The sequence below is a fragment of the Pisolithus orientalis genome (assembly GCF_024613125.1).
Source record: "Pisolithus orientalis strain OTSU chromosome Unknown F5J12scaffold_47, whole genome shotgun sequence".
Classification (NCBI taxonomy): Eukaryota; Fungi; Basidiomycota; class Agaricomycetes; order Boletales; family Pisolithaceae; genus Pisolithus; species Pisolithus orientalis.
In genome coordinates this window covers 257787-280434 of record NW_026260828.1, presented here as the reverse complement: position 1 = coordinate 280434, position 22648 = coordinate 257787, and the positions used below count along the sequence as shown (strand labels likewise).

The 22648-nt window shown below is 49.2% G+C and overlaps 6 protein-coding genes across 6 annotated transcripts; 2 read left to right on the top strand and 4 right to left on the bottom strand.

The window, feature by feature from the left end:
- Positions 1-131: 131 nt before the first annotated feature.
- F5J12DRAFT_786040 (uncharacterized protein) lies at positions 132-2292 on the top strand (the record flags this gene model as incomplete). Its single annotated transcript, XM_051743359.1, has 7 exons — positions 132-526; positions 578-703; positions 752-867; positions 928-1068; positions 1125-1392; positions 1417-1666; positions 1717-2292. Coding segments are annotated over 7 exons (1872 nt in total), but the record flags the coding sequence as incomplete, so codon positions are not given.
- A 6762-nt stretch (positions 2293-9054) lies between these two features.
- F5J12DRAFT_859027 (MFS general substrate transporter) lies at positions 9055-12568 on the top strand. Its single transcript, XM_051746792.1, has 21 exons — positions 9055-9518; positions 9577-9586; positions 9647-9664; positions 9725-9785; positions 9848-10007; positions 10070-10110; positions 10163-10193; positions 10251-10292; positions 10349-10395; positions 10448-10538; positions 10588-10659; positions 10711-10761; positions 10816-11053; positions 11105-11159; positions 11212-11341; positions 11393-11438; positions 11504-11527; positions 11583-11633; positions 11697-11791; positions 11919-12071; positions 12167-12568. The coding sequence occupies exons 1-21, from the start codon at positions 9345-9347 to the stop codon at positions 12368-12370; spliced, it is 1794 nt and encodes a 597-aa protein (XP_051595861.1). The 5' UTR covers positions 9055-9344; the 3' UTR covers positions 12371-12568.
- Positions 12569-12664: 96 nt separating this feature from the next.
- Positions 12665-14104, bottom strand: F5J12DRAFT_859004 (uncharacterized protein). Its single transcript, XM_051746791.1, has 3 exons — positions 13509-14104; positions 13380-13446; positions 12665-13234 (listed from the first exon to the last, which is right to left on the bottom strand). Exons 1-3 carry the CDS (start codon positions 13763-13765, stop codon positions 13058-13060), a joined length of 501 nt encoding a protein of 166 aa, XP_051595860.1. The 5' UTR covers positions 13766-14104; the 3' UTR covers positions 12665-13057.
- A 58-nt stretch (positions 14105-14162) lies between these two features.
- On the bottom strand, positions 14163-15179 carry F5J12DRAFT_859003 (uncharacterized protein). Its single transcript, XM_051746790.1, has 2 exons — positions 14873-15179; positions 14163-14826 (listed from the first exon to the last, which is right to left on the bottom strand). Exons 1-2 carry the CDS (start codon positions 15048-15050, stop codon positions 14411-14413), a joined length of 594 nt encoding a protein of 197 aa, XP_051595859.1. The 5' UTR covers positions 15051-15179; the 3' UTR covers positions 14163-14410.
- A 3052-nt stretch (positions 15180-18231) lies between these two features.
- On the bottom strand, positions 18232-19406 carry F5J12DRAFT_786035 (uncharacterized protein; the record flags this gene model as incomplete). The annotated part of the gene is made up of 5 exons (XM_051743358.1): positions 18232-18591; positions 18660-18717; positions 18817-18887; positions 19133-19309; positions 19356-19406. 5 exons carry the CDS (start codon positions 19404-19406, stop codon positions 18232-18234), a joined length of 717 nt encoding a protein of 238 aa, XP_051595858.1.
- Positions 19407-21110: 1704 nt separating this feature from the next.
- F5J12DRAFT_431006 (uncharacterized protein) lies at positions 21111-21749 on the bottom strand. Its single transcript, XM_051739394.1, has one exon. The coding sequence runs from the start codon at positions 21596-21598 to the stop codon at positions 21275-21277; it is 324 nt and encodes a 107-aa protein (XP_051595857.1). The 5' UTR covers positions 21599-21749; the 3' UTR covers positions 21111-21274.
- Between the last annotated feature and the right edge of the window lie 899 nt (positions 21750-22648).

Here is a 22648-nt window from a genome sequence, read left to right as displayed (position 1 = left end):
GCCCAGATCCTGGCTGATGTGAAATCCCAGATCCTTCAGCAAGCATCTTCAGGATCTGTGGAATTGCCCCAGAACTTGAGAGTGGTAGGGTATCTTTTTCATCAAGTTTCACATATCTCAAGTGTATTTAGGCCATCAGAAGGGTGTTTTTGCCAGAACTAGACCCTGAAGACCAGGATGATGAGGAACACATCATTGAGAGCATCCTGGCTGCAACAGACAAGAGGAAGGAGCAGCCTGGGACTGGTGAGGATGAGGATGGCAGAGAGGAGAGGACCAGACCTACCAAGGCTGGAAATTACAGAAAACCCTTCACTGATTTTACTGCCTCCCAGCAGCTCTTCAAAGAGGACATGGATGCCTATGATAGGGAGAGGAGGGACACCAAGGACCCCAAGACCATAGGTCAGAGGACCAAAATCATCCAACAGTGGTGGGAGTCTCTTGCAGATGACAAGAAGGCTGAAGCAGGGAGGGCTGCTTCCAAGTGGAATAAGTTGGGAGCTCCAAAAGAAACTCATGAATTGTCAGTGCTGGTCTACTTCAAATGTCTTATACTAATCATGCAATAATTCAGGTACAGGAGAAAAAATTTTCCCAACATGGCCAGAGAGTTTATTGAAACAGTCAGGAGGACCATGGGGTCAAATATAGTGATGTTTCTGGCTCATGAGACTACTGATTCTCAGATCAAGATGGCAGTGTAGGTTCCCCTTTACCTTGTCTATCCAATGCTAATGAAGAAACCTAGCTTTGAAACACAACCCCCTGATGGGAAGAAGGCCTTCTCAGAGTCTTCAGAGCCCACCAAGGATTGGGTTCTAAAGGGAGAGCAAATGTTAACCAATTATCTTTTGACTGAAGCTGGTAAGTGATAAACGTTGGTGATCAATGTAATATGTGTACCTAGGTTGATTCCATACTCAGCTGAGGAAGATTTGAATGATGAGAATCCAAAGGTGGAGATAGCCTTGGATGATGAAGGAAACCCAGAGGTACCAGCTTGGACTGGTCAGAAACTCAAGGTCCAGCAGAGTTTGGCAAGAATGGTCTTCCAGGCTGCCTATGGTATGTTCTTGATTGTCAAGTGCATCTACAGTTGTTGATGGAAGTTGGAAACATAGCAAAGTTTACAGGGAAGCCCAAGGCCAAGGTTCCCTGGGGCCTGCTTATCAAGTCCCATTTGGAGTATCTGAGTTCCGATTCCATCCCAGAAGGATTTGTGATGAAAGATCCTTCAAAATGGACCAAGGCCGACATGTGGATGCTTTGGAATCATTGGAATTCCCAAGAGGAGAAGGATAAGGTGATTGTTTCATTCATCAAGTGCAAAAAGGAGGACGAGCCATTGGGAAGGCCCTGGAACAGGAAAACCCCATCCAAAAAGAGAGAGTGAATGAGCCCTGGGGAGGACAGTGAAGCTGGGGTGGAGGCCAAGCCCTCAGATTTAGGGGAAGAAATTGGTGGGGCTGGTATGACCCCTATAGCAACTTCATCAGGGGCCCAGGATATCCTTGACTCTGGGAGGACCCCATCTGAAGATACCCCTCATGAATCCAGCCCTGCTTGTCATGCCAATGGGGACAGGGTGAAATATTTAAAGTCCCTTTGCATCATGCCCAGGTACCAGGAACTTGTTGAGCTTGTAGATGGCTTGCCAGAGACAGTAAGTGATAAACTTTCTTCAAATACCAGGTTAACAAACATTTTGTACAGGAACCTGATGCTGGACCAGTCAACCTGCCTGTCTGGGCATCTTGGGCCTGGAGTGCCCAGTATTTGCCCCAGGAGATGCATGGCAATGGGGATTCCTTCTGGAAGGCACTGTATCAATTGCAAAGTGAAAAGTTTGCATCCACCCAGAAAGGTCTTACCATTGTACTGGGATTTGGTTTGTTGTGGAGGGAGTGCAAAAGAGCACAGGACATAGAATCAGATGACCCTGAAGCTGCTAATCTGGGCTTTTTGCTAGGCTCAGGTCTTGATATCCACAAGGGGGAAGATGTTATGGGTGCAGTGGGGCTGGTAGTTGCAAGACTGCAGCAGAATTCTGGTGGCTCAAGCAGAGGGATTGGTGCACAGGAAACAACTGGGGTCAGTGCAGGGGATTCCTGTCCCACCCAGGGGGGTGGCATGAAGGAATCCCAGAATACAAGAAAGGATGTGAGGAAAAGAAAAAGGGGAGGCAGTGGGGATGTTGATCAGAAGATGGCAAAGGAGGGTGAAGAGGCAAGCAAGAAATCAACTAGAGCTCATCAACCAACCAAGAGAGCTCTGGGTCTTGGTCTATAAATAAACTGTAGATGGTGTGAATCAAAAGGATCCCTATATATGGCTACCCATGCTCATTGCAAGTTTCAAACCCTGTGAGATCACTGACATCACCTGGAGGTGAAGAATGGCCATGGATTCAGGGGGTAAGGCCACCCCCCAGTGAGGTTGGCCAACACTGGTCTCAGGGGGTATGTCCATCTGGAAGTGTCATCAGAGTCAATACTTCTGGTAACATCTAAATTGACAAGCAATTGATTATGCCAAGGGAATTTTCAGGGTTTGGCCAACCCTACTTCCAGGTGGTGAGGTCTGTGTCCATCCCCCAGTGAAATCAGCCGACACCACTTCCAGGGTGTGAGTCCATCCCCCAGTGAGGTCAGCCGACACCACTTCCAGGGTGTGGGTCCATCCCCCAGTGAGGTCGGCCAACACCACTTCCAGGGTGTGGATCCATCACCCAGTGAGGTTGGCCGACACCACTTCCAGGGTGTGGGTCCATTGCCCAGTGAGGTCAGCCAACACCACTTCCAGGGTGTGGATCCATCCCCCAGTGAGGTCAGCCAACACCACTTCCAGGGTGTGAGTCCATCCCCCAGTGAGGTCGGCTGACCTCCCTCCAACATGTTGGCCTATCCACCATCAGGGTCTATAGGCCAATGTTGGTTAGTCCCACTTTCAGGACCAAATGTGCATGTCAGATGACCCACTTTCTGGATTACATGTGACTGAAGGGTCTGGTCCATCATCTTGTATCAGTGTATATGCTTGATTGCTCAAATCCACACACCTGTCCATGTTCCATCATTGTTGTGATCGGATTGAGTGTGCTCACCCCTCTGTGGTGAGTTCCACTTTTTTTGAATATGCCATAGCATGTGTTGATGCCTAGCAGAGGTGTCAAACTGCCATCTCGTCATGTCCCCTCCATCCCTGTACCCTTGACTACTCATAGTCAAGGGAATAACCCTCTGTCTGCAACACCGTTGTCATCGCTGCTGTCTTCATCTTTGCTGTCTCTGTTGTCTGTTGCCTCTCCTTCCCTGCCACTTATGCCACTGCTCGTGGTCTCACCTGGTGTTGCCCCATCTCTGCCTGTCTCTCCTTCGTGTATCTCCTTGTTACCATCATCTCCTGCTTCCATGAATAGCTCCTCATTGTCCAATAGCTTTACCATTGTCCTCCCTACCATTGCAATGTCCTTGACACAGGCTCAGACAGCATGATGTGAGAACACCACTCCTGGCAAGACCCCTCCCTTCTTGACAGCAGGGGATATCACCCTGGAGGGGTTGCAAAGCTGGGAGTTAGGTTGCAAAAATTACTTCCAGTTGAAGAGCATAGCAGAGGATGTCCAAGTCACCAAGGTTGTTGGCCATCTCCTGGATCTGCATGTACAGGATTGGATCAACAACAATGGCAGTCACCTTACTGCCCTCACCTTCTCAGGGTTTATGGATGAGGTCCACTCGTATTGGCTCCCCAGTGACTGGGCAGAGGCTATCCAACAAAAAATGTTGTCATTGACACAGGGTGACAAGGCCTTTCACCTATGGGCCGTTGAAGTAGAAAGTCTGAATGTCTTGTTGTGAGGAAGTAAGTTTCATCTCACTGAAGATCACCTCCACTTCCATTTAGAGTCTCACATGCACCCTGATCTAACTGCAGAGTATTGTTTGATGAGTTCTCATCATGAGAAGCAGTTCCAAGCCTGGCTCGATCTGGTTCACCTTCTTGATGAGAAATGTGTCCATGATGCTGTGAAGCTTGATGCAGCCCTCTGGAGGAAACCCTTCCAGCCAGGCCATTCAACTAATACTACAACTTCGAACTCGAAGGGGCCAGATGGCCATACTCACATGCACCTGCCTGCCCTTACCATTGAGGAACGTCAGCTCCTCTGTGACAATTCAGGCTGTTTCAAGTGTCACCATCTTTTCCAGAACCACACCATGCACAACTGTCCCAATGACTTCCCAGATGTGAAGAGCTATAAGGCACTGACTGCCACTGATGTTGAAGTTGCTCGCAAGAAACATGCAAAGCCTGTCATGGCAGTCGTGGAAGATGAACCAGCTCCGAAGCATTCCCACATCTCGGAGGAAGATGATGCAGACACTATCGTGGTCATCATGCCCTCTGCTGCTCTTGGGGATGGAACAGACTCAGGTGAAGAGTACATTGCCCCTCTTTCTGTCCCCCATCTCCGCTGGTCCTGTCTTCTTGAAGGACCTAACTTGACCTTCCCCCTCCCTGTAAAAGTGCTTATTGACAGCGGTTCTCACCTAGTACTGATTGATGAGTCCCTCGCCATGAAGCTTGGTCTCCAGCATCATCAACTGCACAAGTCTCTTAATGTGTAGGTTGCCCTTTCTTCTGGTGACAGGGAAGTCATGTCATTAGGAAGCTATGTTACCCTGTCTTGCCTTTCTCCTGATTCATGTTTTTGCTCATGCTCTGTTCACACCATTATCGCACCTGGGCTGTGTACCCCACTTCTGTTGGGCCTTCTGTTCTTATCCCATGAGTTTGTTGTTGATCATGCTCTCCATACTTGTATTAGTAGAGATACTGGTTACAACTTAATGAACCCCCCAGTCTCTGTGTGTTCTCCCCCACCAGTAACTCCCTCCATCCAGGCTGTTAAGAAGGTTAAGAGTGAGGTTCTTATGGAGCTGCGAAGCATTTTGCTGAAGTATCACAAAATTGTGGAGGTAGCATCCACCACAGTCTGTGGGGTAGATATCATTGGCACAGTACAACATCGCATTGAGGCCCTTGCTGCTATTGAAGAACTGACCAAATGTGACATGCAACTTAAGGTGGAGTTTGTGGATCACTTCCTGGCAGACATCCCACCCACTGATGCCCTGCCTGACAATGTTCTATTCTGCATGCAACCCAAAGATGCTAACAAAGTGATTCAACTTCAGTCATACAATTGTCCTAAGAAATATCATGAGGCTTGGAAGACATTACTACAACAACACCTTGATGCAGGGCATTTGTGACCTTCCAATAGCACACACTCCTTGCCTGTGTTCATCATCCTGAAGGTGGACCCTACAGCCTTACTGTGCTGGGTGAACAATTTTTGACAACTCAATCTGAACACCATACCTGATAATCACCCATTACCCCACATTGACAAGATCCTTCATGATTGTGCTAAGGATAAATACTTTGCAAAGCTGGACATGACCAACATGTTCTTTCAGACCAAGGTTCACCTGGATGACATCAAGTGGTTGGCCATACACACCCCTTGGGGCCTTTATGAGTGGACAGTTATGCCCATGGGGGTGTGCAATGCCCCTGCAGTTCATCAACATCGTATGTCCTCCACTCTCTGTCACCTAATCAGTCGTATTTGTCACATCTACCTCGATGATATTATCATCTGGTCACAAATGCTTGAGGAACATGAATGCAATGTTCACACCATTCTCCAGGCTCTTCACGATGCTAAGTTGTTCTGCTCCCTCAAGAAGACTCAGCTGTTTTGCACTGATGTACTCTGCCTGGGCCACTGCATCTTGGCTCAAGGGATCGAGCTGGATTCCTCCAAGATCGCTAGGATTCTTGACTGGCCAGTCCCTCGATTGGTTACAGACATGTGTGGTTTCCTTGGTCTGGTCTGTTATGTTGCTGATCACCTCCCCAATCTTGCAGAACACATGTGTGTCCTGAATGCATTGACGACAAAGACCATGGAATTCAAGTTTCCTACCTGGACCAACAAACATCAGCGGGCCTTCCAGGCTGTCAAGGACCTTGTAGTCAGTCCCCACCACCTGACAACTATTGACCATGACAACCCAGGCAACAACCATATTTTCCTTACATGTGACATGTTGGACTTTCATACTGGTGTGATTCTCTCCTGGGGACCTACTTGGGAGACTGCTAGACCAGTTGCCTTCGACTCTACTCCTCTACATGGTGCTGAACTCAACTACCTGGTGCACAAGAAGGAATTGCTAGCCATCATTCATGCCTTGAAGAAGTGGTGGGTTGAGTTACTTGGTGCCCTGGTGGTAGTGTATACAGATCATTGCACTCTTCAGAACTTCACCACACAATGTGATCTCTCCCAATGTCAAGCTCACTGGCAGGAGTACATGTCACAATTTGACCTCACTATCCACTATGTCCAAGGTGAGCATAATGTTGGTGCTGATGCATTATCATGATGCTTGGATGATGTTCCCCCTGTCACTGCAGTGTCAATGGTTGAGGTGGATAAGTTGCTGATGGTGGAGATCTTGAAAGGATACATGGAGGATCCTTTCTGCAAAAAACTCTTTTCTCTCCTCAACTTGCTCCCTGGTCTCCAGGAATGGGATGGTTTACTGTATCTCACAGGCTGTCTAGTGATCCCTCACGTACATTCACTTCATGAGTGTTTCTTCCATCTCGCTCATGAGGCCTTGGGCCACTTTGGCACTGGTAAAACCTATGCAGTGCTACATAATTCCTTCTACTGGCCTAACATGCGCCATGATCTCACTGCTGCATACATCCCAGCCTGCACCCATTGCATGCACAACAAGTCTCCAACCACAGCACCTGCCAGTCCCCTTCACCCCTTACCAGTCCCTGACACTTGCAGGGACTCAGTAGCTATCGACTTCATTGGTCCCTTGCCAGAAGATCATGGGTTCAATATGATTGTGACAATGACAGACCATCTTGGGGCTGACATGCGTTTGGTACCTTGCCACAGCTCTATCATGGCCTCCAAGTTTGCGACACTCTTCTTCAACCATTGGTATTGCAAGAATGGTCTCCCCTTGGAGATTGTTTCGGATTGTGATAAGCTCTTTATGTCTCGCTTTTGGAGGTCCCTTCATAAGCTGACAGGTATTAAACTCAAAATGTCATTGTCATATCATCCACAGATGGATGGGGCCAGCGAGCACACTAACAAGACTGTTAATCAATGTGTACACTTCCATGTCAAGCACAACCAGAAAGGCTGGGTCAAGGCCCTCCCTTGAGTATGTTTCCATATTATGAATACCATTAATAACAGTACAGGGTTCTCACCCTTCCAACTTCACCTCAGCCATTCCCCTCAACTCTTACCCCCCATCTCCACCTCAGATGCTGAGACTCTGACAGACCAGGTTGATGGGGCAACCTTCTTGGCCTGCCTAGAGATGGATGTCCTCAAGGCTCATGACAGTCTCCTTGCTGCTAAGGCAGCTCAAGCTCATGCAGCTAATCATTGCCATGTCCCTGACCTGAGGTTCTCAGTCAGGGACAAGGTTTGGTTATCTACTAAACATCATAGACACAAGTACATTGCTAATGGAACTAATCATGTAGCAAAGTTCATGCCATGGTACGATGGTCCATATACCATCCTGTCAGCCTCACCCAAGACATCTACCTACATCTTGGACATGCCCCACATGGCCAATGCTTGCACCACATTCCACATCAGTCAGTTGCATGCCTTTGTGCCCAACAACACCACATTATTCCCCTCATGTGAACTGCCTTGCCTGGGCCCTGTGGTCACAGCAAATGGACAGTTGGAAAATTTGATTGAACGGATATTGGATGAAAAGCAGGCTGGGAGGACAAAGAAGTACTTGGTGCAGTGGCTGGGGTATGGGCCAGAGGATGATGAGTGGTTGATGAAGAAAGATCTGGAGGATTGCAAGGCCTTGGATGTTTGGGAAAGAGAACACCCACCATAGGGGATGTTGGTGGTTGGGGACAAGAAAGGGTTGGTGTAGAAGGTTGAGGAAGGATGTTGATGTGGAGACACTGACAAAGAATACTGAACACATGCACCACTCCCCCCATTGCCTTTTTCTTATGGGTTGGGAGGGTGTAAGCATACACTTACCACTGACATGCCACTCACACTATCAAGGTCACTCATGCTAACACATCACACTATCACACCTCCTATCACACTTTCATTCAGGCATGCAGATCCCTCCTGTGTTGCACTGTTTGGACTTTGAAGGTATATATACTGGTGCTGTCTGTGTCCATGGGGGATATCTCTCTTTCTTCCCTTTCTCTCTCTCTGTCCATCATCTTGTATCAGTGTATATGCTTGATTGCTCAAATCCACACACCTGTCCATGTTCTGTCATTGTTGTGATCGGATTGAGTGTGCTCACCCCTCTGTGGTGAGTTCCAGTCAGTAATGGAAGACAGACATAATGATCAAAATCACTTCCTTTGATCAAGAAGACCCGCCGGTGCGATGAAGTCATAAGTGATGCTACGGGTTCCTGCTTCGTTACATTGACCTTAAAGACTGCACGGATGTGAAAACCGCACCGGTTTAACAAGGCGAAGGATGAATGCAGGGCCAAAGAATGCAGAATTCGAACATGACCTCGGTAAGGGAAAATAACTCCTTACCGGACGTCGAGAAAAGCCGGGAGATGAGCTTACGAAGGGGAAGAGCAGTAGTAACAGGGAGCGGAGTTGTTGCTCCTTCTACCAGCACTTTGAGATCATGCAAAGAGTGGACCGGGCTCGTACGACTTAGTACTTGGTCATCGGGCGATCCGGGAAGCAAGACGGCCTTCCATGCAAAACAAAGTATCCCCGAGTCCCACGATGGTAAGGAAGGCCCGAAGATTTTCCTCTGCAGCGAACGTCAAGCACCGGTGTCCCTTCCGCCATTGAAAAGCTTCGTTGAACAACAGCCCGACATCAAAGACAATATTGAATATTGGAAAGGCTAAATCGTTGATAGGGACCGAATACTGTAGCTACGCCTGTCACGTTCACATACTGGCGTGTCCCCCCCCCCCCCCACATACATCGTTGTCTTCAAGTGAACGACACTCATCAAGCCTTCCGCTTCGCCAACGGCCTAGTAAACCCTATGTACACCAGCCAGGACACCCTGTACCGGCGCTTGCGCCGTAGCCTACGATTACTAAGTACTACTGCCGGAGCGGAGAATAAACAACACACCTGCCCAGAGACCAACCTCCTCCGTGAATTGCAAGGGTGTGGCTAATACGCTAGCCCCTCACCTAGTAAAGAGATTCTTTGATATCTGGCCGCCTCGAAGGGCTCTCGATTGATTTGCAATGGCCACAGAACAGGATCCCTTACTGCGGCCCAGTACCAGCTATATTAGTAACGACCAATCCTTTACCAGCAGGACTGGCTCAAAACTATCCGCGAATGTCGGTCCTCTAGATATATCCAGGTCCACGCGCTATGCCATATTGGCTGGTTTGTGGTCAGCCACCTTCCTATCGGTTAGTGCGATCTCATGCTGTCGGGAGTGTTTTGATGACAGACTCAATTGCTTATCAGGCATTGAACAGTATGTTTGTTGCTTCCCGCTCCCATTCTGTGCTGACGCTCTTCCCTCCGGAAATGTTAGCCACGCTCGTTGCGACACGTATGGATTTTCCGTGGTAACTCCAGGCTCCTGACCCCTTGACTCAAATTATTTCCGCAGTAATCCCGTCCATATCATCGGAGTTCAACAAGTCAAATGAAGCAAGTTGGCTTGGAACATCGCAAGTAGCTCTTCTCTCTCCCCTCTATTTACGTAAATGACGTTAGAATGAATTGTTTTCAGGTACTTGCTCGCAGTGTGCACCTTTACCCCACTTTATGGGCGTCTCTGCAATGTGATGGGACGGAGAGGCGCAAATCAACTAGCCGTTTTGGCCGCGTTTCTGGGAACTGTTGCTTGCGGGCTTTCAAAAAATATGGAAATGCTTGTGGCAGCGCGCTTCGTAAGCTCTATCCTCACAGTGCGACACGTTGCTGGCGTACTTATTGAATACGTGGTACATAGCTTTCTGGCATGGGTGGCGGAGGAATAATGACGACTACGACGTAAGTCGAACTGTAATGCCTGATACGCAATCAAGGCCGACGACACATCTAGAATCATCTTGAGTGATATGTATAGCATGCGTGTGCGCACATCATCCATTCTCTGCTGCCAGACCGTGAAAATTTGACCGCCAATTCAGTCCCGAGGTTTGGCGCAAGGGTTCTCCAGCGTGTTCAGTGGAGTGTGTTTTGTTAGTTCCTTGTTCTACGGACCTGCCACTGACGCATTCTGAATCAGCTGGGTATGGGTCTGGGTGGGCCATTAGGTGGCCTTGTTAGCGATCAGTGTGTGTCCATGCTCCAATATTCTGCACCAGTTCATAGGTCAGCCAATCAGATTTGGGTGGCGATGGGCTTTCATTATGCAACTACCGCTCTTTGCCCTGTCGCTTACATTAACAACTTGCAATCTGGTTTACGCGACGCCGGTGAGCGCCACTTCGACAATGATTTTGGTCGTTTCATAGCTGCGAATAGGGTATGGGAAGGAGTGCTAAGGATGTACTCAAGAGAATAGATTGGGGCGGCAGTATTACCCTCCTGATTGCAGTAAGCCTTTGTGCTGACCTGTCAAGCCTTAAGCGTAAAGTAACGGTCTAGGTCGGATCATTCTTGGTCTTCCTGAGTGTGAAATTCAGTGAAGATCTGCCTGTGAGTACTGTCTGGTGTCCCTTTTAGTCCACGATATTCATATCACGGTCACAGTGGTCGGACCCTTTGGTTGTCGTATCGCTTATCCTCGGAATCGCATTCTTGGTTGCCTTCATTTTGGTCGAACTCTGTGTTTCCCCCGAGCCGATGCTTTCTCCTGCCCTCCTTCGCCAGTCAGTTCCCGTGGTCGTCGGAATTAGCAACTTCCTTGTTGCGATGTGCAACTTTTCGGTCATGTATTTCTTTCCCATGTGGTTCCAGACCGTCGCCTTGACGGGTGCTTCGACAGCTGGTAAGTCATCATTTGTCGCATCTATGGAACGGCGACATTAACCGTACACAGGGCTTCACTTACTTCCGAATAGTATGGCTATGTCATGTGGTTCCTTGTTCGCTGGGCAAGTATATGTAGCAAGATTGTTGATAACCTGGTTCATAACTGCCAATCAGTTACATGATGCACCGCACAGGAAGATACAAAGTGATCAACATTATGTTCGGATTCTTTCCGTTCGTTGGCAGCCTTCTCATAACCTTTATCCATGAAAACTCGGGACCGTTACAGTCCTGGTTGAGCATCGTAAATCAAACTAAACCATATTCTATCCGATCGTGCTGATGGCCAGAGTAGATTCCGCTAGGATTTGGGAATGCTGTAGTGTTGCAAACGACACTTGGTACAATAGGCATTCGTTCGTTCCATGCGGTGCAAGTGGCTGACGAATACCCTCCTTGTCGTCAGTTGCGCTGCTGGCACATCTTCCAGGTTTGTCATTATATTCACTTACCCTCATGTGCCAGGCGTTAACCGACGGGCTTAGATGATTTAATGGCAGTAGGCACTGGATTTGGTCAGGTTTTCCGAGGGTTAGGTGATGACTGTTCTTGCTCCTGACTGTTCGACTGTTGGGTGCTCACACTTCTGCGGCGTGTAGGTCAAGTCAGCGGTGTGGCAGTGTCATCAGCCTTGTTCCAATCCAAACTTGATTCTGAACTGCGTAAACGGATATACGGACCTGATGCTGCGGAGGTGGGTGCATTCTCATTCCCGCGCCCATTTTCCTGTGATATATGTATATTACTCTTCGCCCCTGCGCATGCTACCAAGTGGTGACATGCAGTTAAAAGCTATGCGCTTAACAAAATCTATTCCACAGATCATTAACAACGTTCGCCATTCTGCCACACTAGCGGCTAGGCTTCCTCCGGAATTACAAAGAGCAGTGCGGGATTCCTATGCCGTTGCGCTCCATGATGTGTTTGTATTTGCTACGTGCTCGACGTTGGCGGCGTATATCGTTCGGTTACCGGTGCGTTCATGTTTGCTGTGATATTGAAGGGCCTGATCTGGGGACTCGTAATTCGTTCAACATGACTTGTCGCGCGATGTGTGCCCTATTGGAAGATACCCGGCAAAACTCTGGAACATGGACCCCGTAAGAATCAGGACCATGCCGAAAATAGTGTCTCCGCAACCAGTGACGATCGTAACGAGTTGAATATCCACCAAGACGACGAACAACCTGCTCGGATGTTACCGGACATCGAGTCTACAAAACATACAACGGATACAATGTCCAGTACATCCACGGACGGTGGCCAGAATTAACTATTTACACACAGATACAGGCGGCGGAAGATATTTACTTGTAGAGGAGGATGGTTACGATATAGAACTGCATATTCAGTGTAGTACATACCTACCATAGCTATCTAGGCGCTCATACCACAAATCAAAGATTTAGTTGGTTCCGTTCCGTTTCCTCTGCCACTTTGGCTTCAGGCACAGTATCGCTTACGAGTCAATGACACAGTTGATTATTCTTATTTCTTTTGCTGCAAGGGGTTCGTCTTGACTTTTCCAAACCGGTCAACCTCGGCCCTCGTCAATTGGACGATACTACACGCATCCGCGATTGCATTGCAGGTCCTGTGTATCTATCGTGCAGCCCATCTACGTAGCATTCCAATAGTTGATGCGACGAGACGAGCCGAGTGAACTGAGATAGCTGAACAGTACAGATCACTAGACCGATCAATCATCGATCAACACACGATCGATCCTGTTCTCCTTCCGCGGAAGTAAATCTCGTTAACGTGCAAGGCGGTGCATCACATACAATGTATTAATACGAGTCGAACGGGAAACCAGAACCATAAAACCAAACCGATTCCCACACTGGTGCATTCCAGTCAAAATGCTTCAAGAAAGGGGATGGGATACCTGGGGACACGAAAAGTAGAGAAGAAGACAAAGAAAGAGAAGGAACAAAAAAGCTGGGGAAGAAATGAGGTGCTACAACGTTTTTTTTCTTTGAGAATTCCTCCGTTCGCCTTCGACACAGACGAAAGTGACAAGAACGTCTCCTGTGATAGTCAGTCCATGTGGTGTGAAATGGAGAAGGCCAGGGTTAGATCGCGTGGATGGCGTATAGGTCGCGGCAGGTGCCTGCCTGCTATCGTTACTGGCCATCTTTTTTTTTCATTTTTTTGGGTTGACCACAGTGTTGTGGGTGGGTAGCAGAATGACATCATGGGCGCGGTTGGGCGCGTAATTCAAAAACCAGTGCAGGGATGATCGGTAAGCTGATCGGGACCACCGATAATGCCTTACTTACAAGCGAAGATCCGTTGTCGAAGGACCACTTATACGATTGACCGTTGAGAGCGGTGAACGTTCTCGACCTGATCGCACAAAGAGAAGATAATAATTAGTCACTCAGAGGCTGGCAAGTGCGGAGACTCACGATCCCCACAGTTTACTTTTGGCTATGTGTAATTCGTGTCCGTGGGCGATCACGGTACCGGGTTTGCCAGACTGCCATACGATACGGCCCAATTCGCCTTCGTTTTGGCCATTAGGTGCTACTTTTAAGACGGTAGTGGTGAGCGTCCCTGTGAGCGCATAGCTGGTGGTGAGCGTCTCAATCCGATAAACCACTCGACCCTCCGGCGAGATGAGAGTCGTATTAAACGGATTGTCCGTAGCCAGGGAAAAGTTCATTGGCCACAACTCTTTGGGTTGCAAGGAGACAGATGTGGTCTGCAAGATTTTTTGGCAGGGCTTGGGGGACGGTAGCGGGTAAGGTACGGCCGTAAGACTTGTCCCGGAATTTTAACCAACATGAGCAATAGAGTTGGGCCCTCTGGGAGCCCTGTTATGCCGAGAGAAATGCCGGATTCTACCGTGCTTGAGCGCCAGCGGCGTGCTCACATATCCGAGGGCAATTTAAAAGACGTCAGAGAGATGGCCTGTTCTCTGTCATTGCTGGCTACGACCTGCATGCGATAGATGGTAAGCAAGGGTGTCGTTAGACCCTCTTACTGATTTTTTGTGTATCCCTTGAGGCTGGGCAGAGGCAGTGTGCTATCTGCGCGCCGATTGGTGTGGGAAATGGAATGCCTTCTTCCGGGTAAATGACTAAGTCGGGGTCTCGATAATTCTCCGAGATAAAATACATGGAAACACCGGGGACCTATCATACATCCGTACTAGTACTGATAACCACAGCGAAATAAACAAGGGTCCGGTATACTGTATCATTCATCCCAAGAATAAAAGAACCAGCGAGGTGCACATGCACAGCAGGGCATCTGTGCACGGCCCATGAGTGTGACGCAACAGACCACGTGAGCGTAGATACCAACCTCATAGGTCTTCGACGCTTGTCATCGTCGACAGTCTGCTACGTCTGTACGTCCTGGAGCCTCGGTTTGGAGGGAGCCTCCGACCACACCGCCCCGTCGAATTACCGCGATTTAACAGAATGCCAGCCACAGCCTTTAAGCGTGCCTCGTGGTCCTGTGCAGCCGCCCTCTGTGCAGTTCGTTGTCGCACCAAGGCATCCAACGAAGTTGTACGTGGCAACTTGACCGTGAAAGGTGACGGCTGAGATGCCACGCGGGTCCGCGCATGGGGGATAAGCTGCACTGCATTCAGGCTCAAAGAAGGATCGTTGTTCACAATTGGAACAGGGACGACGTTGGCATCGTCGAATGGTTCCTGCGCTGGGAAATTGGTGAGCTGAGGAACGTAGGTGCGCGGAGCAGGTGGCGCTCGACGGGCTTCAACCGTGGGCATAAGTGGGCGCCGAGGAGAAAGGGGGAGGACATGAGGGGGAACTCCAGCCGTCCTTCGCAAAGCCTAGAGAACGTCTGTCTGAGAAGATGCGATTATCCATTACGACGCCAGCGTATGAAGATGAGGGTCTACAGTAATAAGAAGACAGCGATGGAAGACCAGCGAACGAGCCATGAATGGTGTGGATTGAGAAGGCCGGAATGGACATGATATGATTAGGACTATAGGATCGTATTAGCAGACGACGACGACAACGGCCAGCGAAGGAGGTGGGAGTGCAGGACTGGCTGTGTTTCTGAGCACTGATTTGCTTATAAACTGTCCAACAACATCCATTTCCTTTTCGGGTTACAACACTGTGTGCCTCTCATTGTTCTCGACTTTTTGTTCTTCCGCCACGTTTCCAGCGACTTTGTACTTACATACATTCTCGCTGTGAACCTAAGTTAGCAAGATCAGGGTCTTCCGAGATACCCTCGGCGAGCTGCCCAGAAATCTATTCAGACGCCGGGTACCCCCGGAACCGATGCATGCTGACATTGCATCTGCCAATCTGCGAGGTAGGTGCTCGGTGCACCCTGCGCGTAAACCCAGGTTAAGCGGCTCGACCTTTATCGCAATCACTGCATCGGCTGTAAGGTGGGTGGACAGGGGTATGTACCATCAAGAAGCATTGCCTCGAGGCGTCGTATTCTAGACCGTGGCTGGAACGTGCCCTGTCAGTGAGGTGTTGCAACATCACTTGTTGATAAGAACTGCAGAAGCTGACGATTGCAGTTCTGAAAACGCAAGGCTCCTAGCTTGGAGAACAGAGACTAACCCTGGGTTTAGCCTCACCCCCTTTGATGGCAAGCAACCTATTTATGATAATAACGTTCCGTGTCGGACATCCCCCATATATTGCCGGTCCTATGAATATCCCAGGCAGTTCTGTCGCTGCCGTAGGACCCACTGGCTTCTGATGGATCCAATATGAAGAAGTGAATGCTTCGATAGAAGTGCATCTGTGCCTGCAAAGTGTCGCCTTTTCGGCATGTATCTCGCACAGGCGTCATCCTTTAACTCTTTAGACCAGTCCTCGCAACTTATCTTAACTCCCTCGTCCTTCGGTGCAAGTTATGTTTGACACCGGTAGACAGGAAGCGTCTATATGCGTGGAGCAGACCGTAGCTCTTGGCTTCTTCAAGTGGATGAAGGTACATCCGATGTTGCTCTGCCACGACCCTAACGCCGAATCTCGTTCGCATTTGCCACACCATAGCACCACCATTAGATCAGCTGCTAGAGACCGTACGCCAACCCTGATGCTCGTACATTTACGCAGTTGCCCGGGTATGTTCTACTCCTGGTACACCGACTTATGTCGTTCAAAGTAGGAATTTTACTGGCACGAGCTAGCGTTTATCCTTAGGTTGGGATGTCGGATCTATACTCAGTATTGGCCTCTGGGCTGAAGTCGGTTCACGTACAAAAGCTCATCTGCAAGGATGCGCCATTGCCGCTTCTTGGTATCAACATTACATTCTGCGCCGAAGCCCGTGTGTGAGACGCACTTCCACTGCAGAGCGTTTTGTTGCTCTTACTGGTTGCAAAACAGACTATCCAGAGAGTCCTTGGATACCGTTAGGTTACGAATGGTCAACGGCAGCTCATCCGGGGATTTAAATTGCAAGTTACGAGGTGACACTTCCTCGTTCTCATCGATTTCACCTTGCGAGGTACGGCCAAAATATTAATTCGACTGATGCCAGCTGCTCACAATATGCTTAAAATGCACGGGGGAATGCCATCACAGATTGTTATTTTCTCAATCTCTACGTCCTACGGCCGAGTGTTCAAGTTCAAGCTTGACCCAACATCATGAACTTATCTGACCACGCAGTCTATCGAGCAGACTGCAGGAAATCCTCATCTGATCATCACTGAAAAACTGATATGACTATGGCTACTTGTATCAGCGCCAAGGCGGACAGCTGAAGCGCGACAGTCTTGAACGGTCATATTTGGGCTTTTGCTTGCCATCGGTTCAGTATGCATTCGTCACGGCCTATCGGACAACCTTCTTATCATGCGATGTCGTGTTCAGTCAAAGAACCGGGAGATCGAGATCTTGCGCTGCAGCGAAGGAAGGTTGACGCTCCATAGCTGCGAATGAGACCGGATGCTTTTTCAAAATTTCGACAGGTTATTTACTGGGTAGGCAGCAACAAGGGCTCCTGGTGTCAATCCCAGGCGTTATCTGTCAGGCTATCGCAGTCAGTAAGGCTGTTCGCGAAATTAGGACAGGTTTCACTCCTCGCAATTACCGTGTGAATATATGATAGTTAGCTCGACATACGAACGTAGGAAACGGAAATGGAACGCCAACCCACCGTGGCTGCTGCCACTTGATGTCGAATTATTCCAGAATGCACAGCTCGTGCGGTCTTTCGCACACTAATGAAATGCACCATCTGCGCTTGAGATTGCAGAATTTCAACTGTAATACTGATCGACCCGGGCCGGGTCGTTTCTCGAGCCACGAGGCAAGGTGATTCAGAAACCTTGGACCATCGCTGCCTCTCCAGGTATTTCCAGTATAAATGTTCTGGGTATCCTGAAAACAGCACCGGCGTCACAGTCGAACCATCGGGAACCAAAATGACGGACAGCAGAGAATACTGAACAGATAACCCCCGCCTCCGATTTATTCCAATTGATCCAGTCACGAAACGCCGAGTGGCCAATATCACTGAATCTGGAGTCAGAGCTGGCAAAGATATCGATATCGTCTGAGGAATCAACCCACTCGCTTGGGCAACACTCCAGGCGACCCTGGGAGCCACGATTGCTTACATTAGAACGTGGGACGGGTCACATTACACACACACTTCTTCAGCAGCGGAAGATGGGTGCTGTCGGGAAGTAGGTCAAAGGAGTTAGTATCAATATCACCAGCAAGAGAGAGACCGAACAGTTGAGTTAGGCAAGAAATATGTTTAAAACAATCCAGGAAGCCAAGTTTGACCTTCGTCGTACAAGTCACCAAAATCCAAGTCCAATGTTCAGGGTAAAAGGTATCAGGAAGTCTGTTGATTCGATGAAGGCACCGTGGAATTGCTGATACTCTTGGCGAGGACAGTCTTCGCTTGAAACAATACGAGGGTGCCGGGTTCTAATTAGTCCAACAGAGAATTGAGGGTATAAGAAATGGTGATGCGTGTGAGCAGAGGGAATGTCAAATCAGAAAGCCTAATGAAAGCGAGGTCTTCCCATCCTCAAAGGCAAAACTGCGCCAGCAATGAGCGCGGGCGGATATGACATCGAACAACCCAAGAATTGTGTCGTATTTGCAAAGCCACGGTCCGGAGGAAGTTGAACTCCTACGCAAATGCGTTTTCACCAACGCCTCACCGGTTACCCCTGGCCGGTTTGACCTCTGTCGTAACCCACAGGGTTGGGATGTCCAGTACCAGGGTTCTCCAAGGACGAGAAACGACTGCCAAATATTTCTTGTAGTCGAGTTGCACGGTGGGTGGCCTTGGAAATTCTGCTGGGTGGACCACAAGCTCTAAGACTTGTAAAAGTAATTCGTTGGGAATGCGTTTGATGGGTAACGTGGGCAATCGTTTGATGAGTTTCTCGACCTTGGCTCTCTGAGCTCGAGCGGCAACTCGGACGCTGCACGGCTGTTCTAGGAGTTTCTGTTCTTGCTTTTCAAGCGCAACCAGTACTGCTCGGGCTACCGCGAGTTTGTTCATAGTTGGATCCTGTGAGTCTCATTACATTGACTTGGTTGAACGTGTCAAGATATTTATTATGTACGCAAAATACTTACGCCGCGTAGCACCAGTATGTGAGCAGATCTATGAGCATAATAGTTCGCCGTCACCAACCTTGAGCAGGCTAAGTCAGTTTATTCCGGAAATTTCGCAAGTCGCGAGTGATTATTACACTAGAAGTTGGTGTCTGCTGCGGGAATTGTTCCCACGCACTGGAACTGTAGTATCCAAAAAGTGGCAAATCTAATTAGAGTCTTGGGATATCCAATCAACCTATACACATACTACATAACGTTCGAAATAGGAACATGGTATTATTGAGCTATATGATAGCAAGGGGTGTTACATATCCTCTCGGCACTGACGAGGTCCCACCTCGTGTTCAGTGCTCTTGCTTGCGGTGGTTGTTCAAGCTGGTCTTGCGCGAAAAAGTCCGCCCGCAGTCGGGGCATTCATACCTCAACTCCAGATGTACCTCGAGTACGTGTCGCACCACGCATTCTGTATTCATCTGTTCGGTGCAACCTACCCAGCAGCAAGACATTTTTGCATTACCACCTCCTCTAACGCCATGTGCCCTCAAGTGGGCAGAAAACTCATTCGGGAAGAGCACAGAGTTGCAAGGCTCTCCACAGACCACCCAACCACAAGTGTGAGGCTGTTGGTCACGAGGAACAGCAGCGTAATTGAGCAACGCCTGCTCGTCCTGAGAAGAATCAGCATGATGCTTCTTGAGATTGCGTGGAGATCACCTCGGAAGACCAATCATCGTTGTATGTGTCAATGGCCTGATAGTAAGACATGTTTGATGAGTTGTGAAACCGAAATTGTTGGCACACCAGGACTACTGCCTTCAACCATATATACGTTCAAGTTCTGGTCGACATGGGTCGATAGGAATTTGGCCACAACAATGTACAAGTTCTTGCCAGTGGTCAGAGTCTCCATGACATCCTGTCGTTGGCAGAGAAGACCATTTGAACTGCTGTGAAAAATGAATAGGCCCTGTAGTTAGTTTGCAAGGATCCCGAAGTTCGGGAGCCTGACGCTACGCCACAAAGGGTCGGGATGTTCACAACAGACAAAACCATCTGGCGCCCGCTGTGAAACATCCAGTACAGGATCTCACATAGCCGTGCTGCAGACGGAACCGGGTAATAATTCGTCCGGAATATTGGTAGTCGGATGACTTCCGCTGCCATGTGTGTGTTGGGGCTGCTGAAACGCCCTGGAGGTTTGATGCGCCGAATTTTTTGGGGATCAAATCGATGGCTCTGTAACCCACCAACCATTGGCAATTAGTGATGGATAAATGAAGGCATGGGTGAATCAAGATGTGTGAAGTACCACGTACCCAATGTGCAAAAACACAGCAAGCCCTGCAAATGGCACAAGTGCACAGTCCGATCTCCACTGGTTGGTATTAGAGTACACACGCACGCAGATAGGTGAGAACATTGGAAAACAGACGTAACGTCGAGTAATCAAAAACACCAGAAGACAGGGGAACGTATTTGCGACTGTTGAATATCATGCCGCCTGCAACATAAAAAAGCCCACTAAGCGAAAACTTGTTCCACCATGAAACCATGCACTCATAGGGCTGAGAGCTCTTGCTTGTATATGACGATGTCTGCGGTGTTCTGGAATAAGGACAGTGGCTTGACGGACAACAGGAATATAGGAGTCCATAGTCAAAGGGGGCTAAGGTAGATCCGATTGCACCAACGTGGACGGAGACAAAGGGACGAACCAGCCACCATGCAGCAACCGTCACGGCTGCAAATGTTCCTTGTTGTCGTGAACACAAAATAAATATCTGTACTGAGTTCTGGGACCCACCAAGGCACAAGATTCAGAATCGGAGCCCCGCGCCGCTCACACAGCAGATCGCAGTTGCACACGTTACACCGATTCACCTAAGATATCTTTCAGCGGTGTTCACTTCAACTCGACCACGAGACCAGCTTTGCTGTGCATGGAACCTTTCCTCCTTACGAGATAACCCCAAGCGATATTCGTCCCGATCGGAGAACCCACGAATTGGATCCATGTCATTAGCATGGTCGGAGGTAACTTCATCGAACAAAACAGAAATCCCATGAACGTGACTGTACTTCGGGTCTTGTCAATCCAACATCTCGCCCATTGGCTCTTCATTCTCAATCTCGAAAAATGGAAGGTACCGCTAGGAGGGTATACGGTGTTTGCGCGCTCCGATGTAGGGTCTAGTTGGCCAGAAAGGACGGCCGCGTTCTGCGGCCATGCGTATTGGGTCGGAATGCTTTGAGCATCGAAGTCGGCATGCGGAACGAGTCCCTGTGGTCTTTGAGGCTGATTCGTCCTTTGTGTCGCTCCTGCCGCTGAGGGCTGACTGCTCCGGTTAGCGCGAAGTGGGGTGATGAGACCTGATGGCTAGGCGAGCGCCGACGCTATGATTGACGGTTAACCTGGCACCAATCCAACACTAAGCTAAGTAGACAGACATCGTTAAAGCCAAGACCAGCTTTGAACTCGAAGGAACTGAGAAGACTGGCTCTCTCAGGGGACTCGAGAACTCGGAAATTCTGAAAGGAAGAGAGTCAACTTGTTGTCGTTGAATCCAAATCTGCACCTTGCGTCACGAGTCCATTATCCGCCCCCTTCCGCTCTGGCTTCTTCCCTTGAGTCCTCACCATACGCCCTCACGAGTACTTGCAGCCGGTACATACCTACGAAGCCTAAGGCACGCCCCTGCGTAGAGAACGTGTAAACAGTGTTGTCCATCTGAATATTTCGTACTAAGTGTCCTGTCTTCAGCGGACGGAGGAAGGAGAGCCCTTCGAGGGTGTGTAATGTTCCTACAGGTTACGCTTGGCCTTCTGCGCACCTCGTTGAGCGGGCGTGTCCAACATACCTGCCGGAGAGCGCACTTCACATGTTGGCCTCCGGTCGTCGGGCAATCATCGGCCACGCCTTTTAACAATAGCAAGGCAAACAAGGCTGGCAAACTCATTGCGTGTTTAATCGTCTAATTGAACACGTACTCAGGATTCCATTGTTCCACGTACACCCCAGCTGCAGCATCCCCTTCTGTGTATTACATGGATGCGACAGTGTCGTTACACGCGAGCTCCACGCACTGAATCGATCAAGTTGCTTTTTTACTTTCCGCAAATGAAGAACCGAGAATGATCCAATCATCACCAACGTCCAGCCAGACAACTCGACGACACCTCGGACAAGTGCAAATCCTCGTGAGTCGTGACACCTGCATACTAGCAGCCAACGCTGACACCGGCATATGTAACTCTGCGTATGTTTGGGACATATTCTTCGCTTTGTTGTCCGACAGACGGACCCGCTTATGTATCACGCACATCACATACTCCTAAACCCGCAAGGAATACTGACCAACATTGGCTTGGACTATCAGGTAGGACTGGAGACGGGGGCCTCGTCCAGCCTTTCCGTCCGGTGACCCTGGTCCGACTTCGGTTCATTTGTGGCGAAGAGCAAAACACCGTTGGATTCTTTAGTACTATCGCAAAATGGAGCAAGTATGTTCGTACGTCCAGTGCCTTAGTCCCTAAAGCTTCATCTTCCCCATCACCTGCTTTCCCAACGAGCCGTCCTTACAAGCTTTCTCGGTGTAAAATCTTCAGAATACCGCGGTCAAGTTTTTGATGTACCGGTACCTCCCTCTCCCACTTTGCCCTCGCAGCGTCAACAGGGAATTCTATGCACGCACCGCCATCTGTTTCTGCCTCCTTGTGGGCGGTCCTCTTAGCACCCGCGGGATCCATATCAACATAGATGAATTTACGCTAGTTCTTCAAGTGGTGCTTCTCCAACTGGTCTTCGTTAGCTGCTGGTGATGACGAACCCCCTCATTGATCCGCTGTACGGACCGTCGCATCTACAAGTGTTCCCGTCCCCTATGCCCTATCCTTCGAAGCCTGACGAATGTCATTCCCTTCACCAGTACCACGTGCAGACGGTCTGTTGTCAATACCGGTTCGCGCAGGCGACTTTGCATACTGGAATAGTTGGGCATTGCCACGTT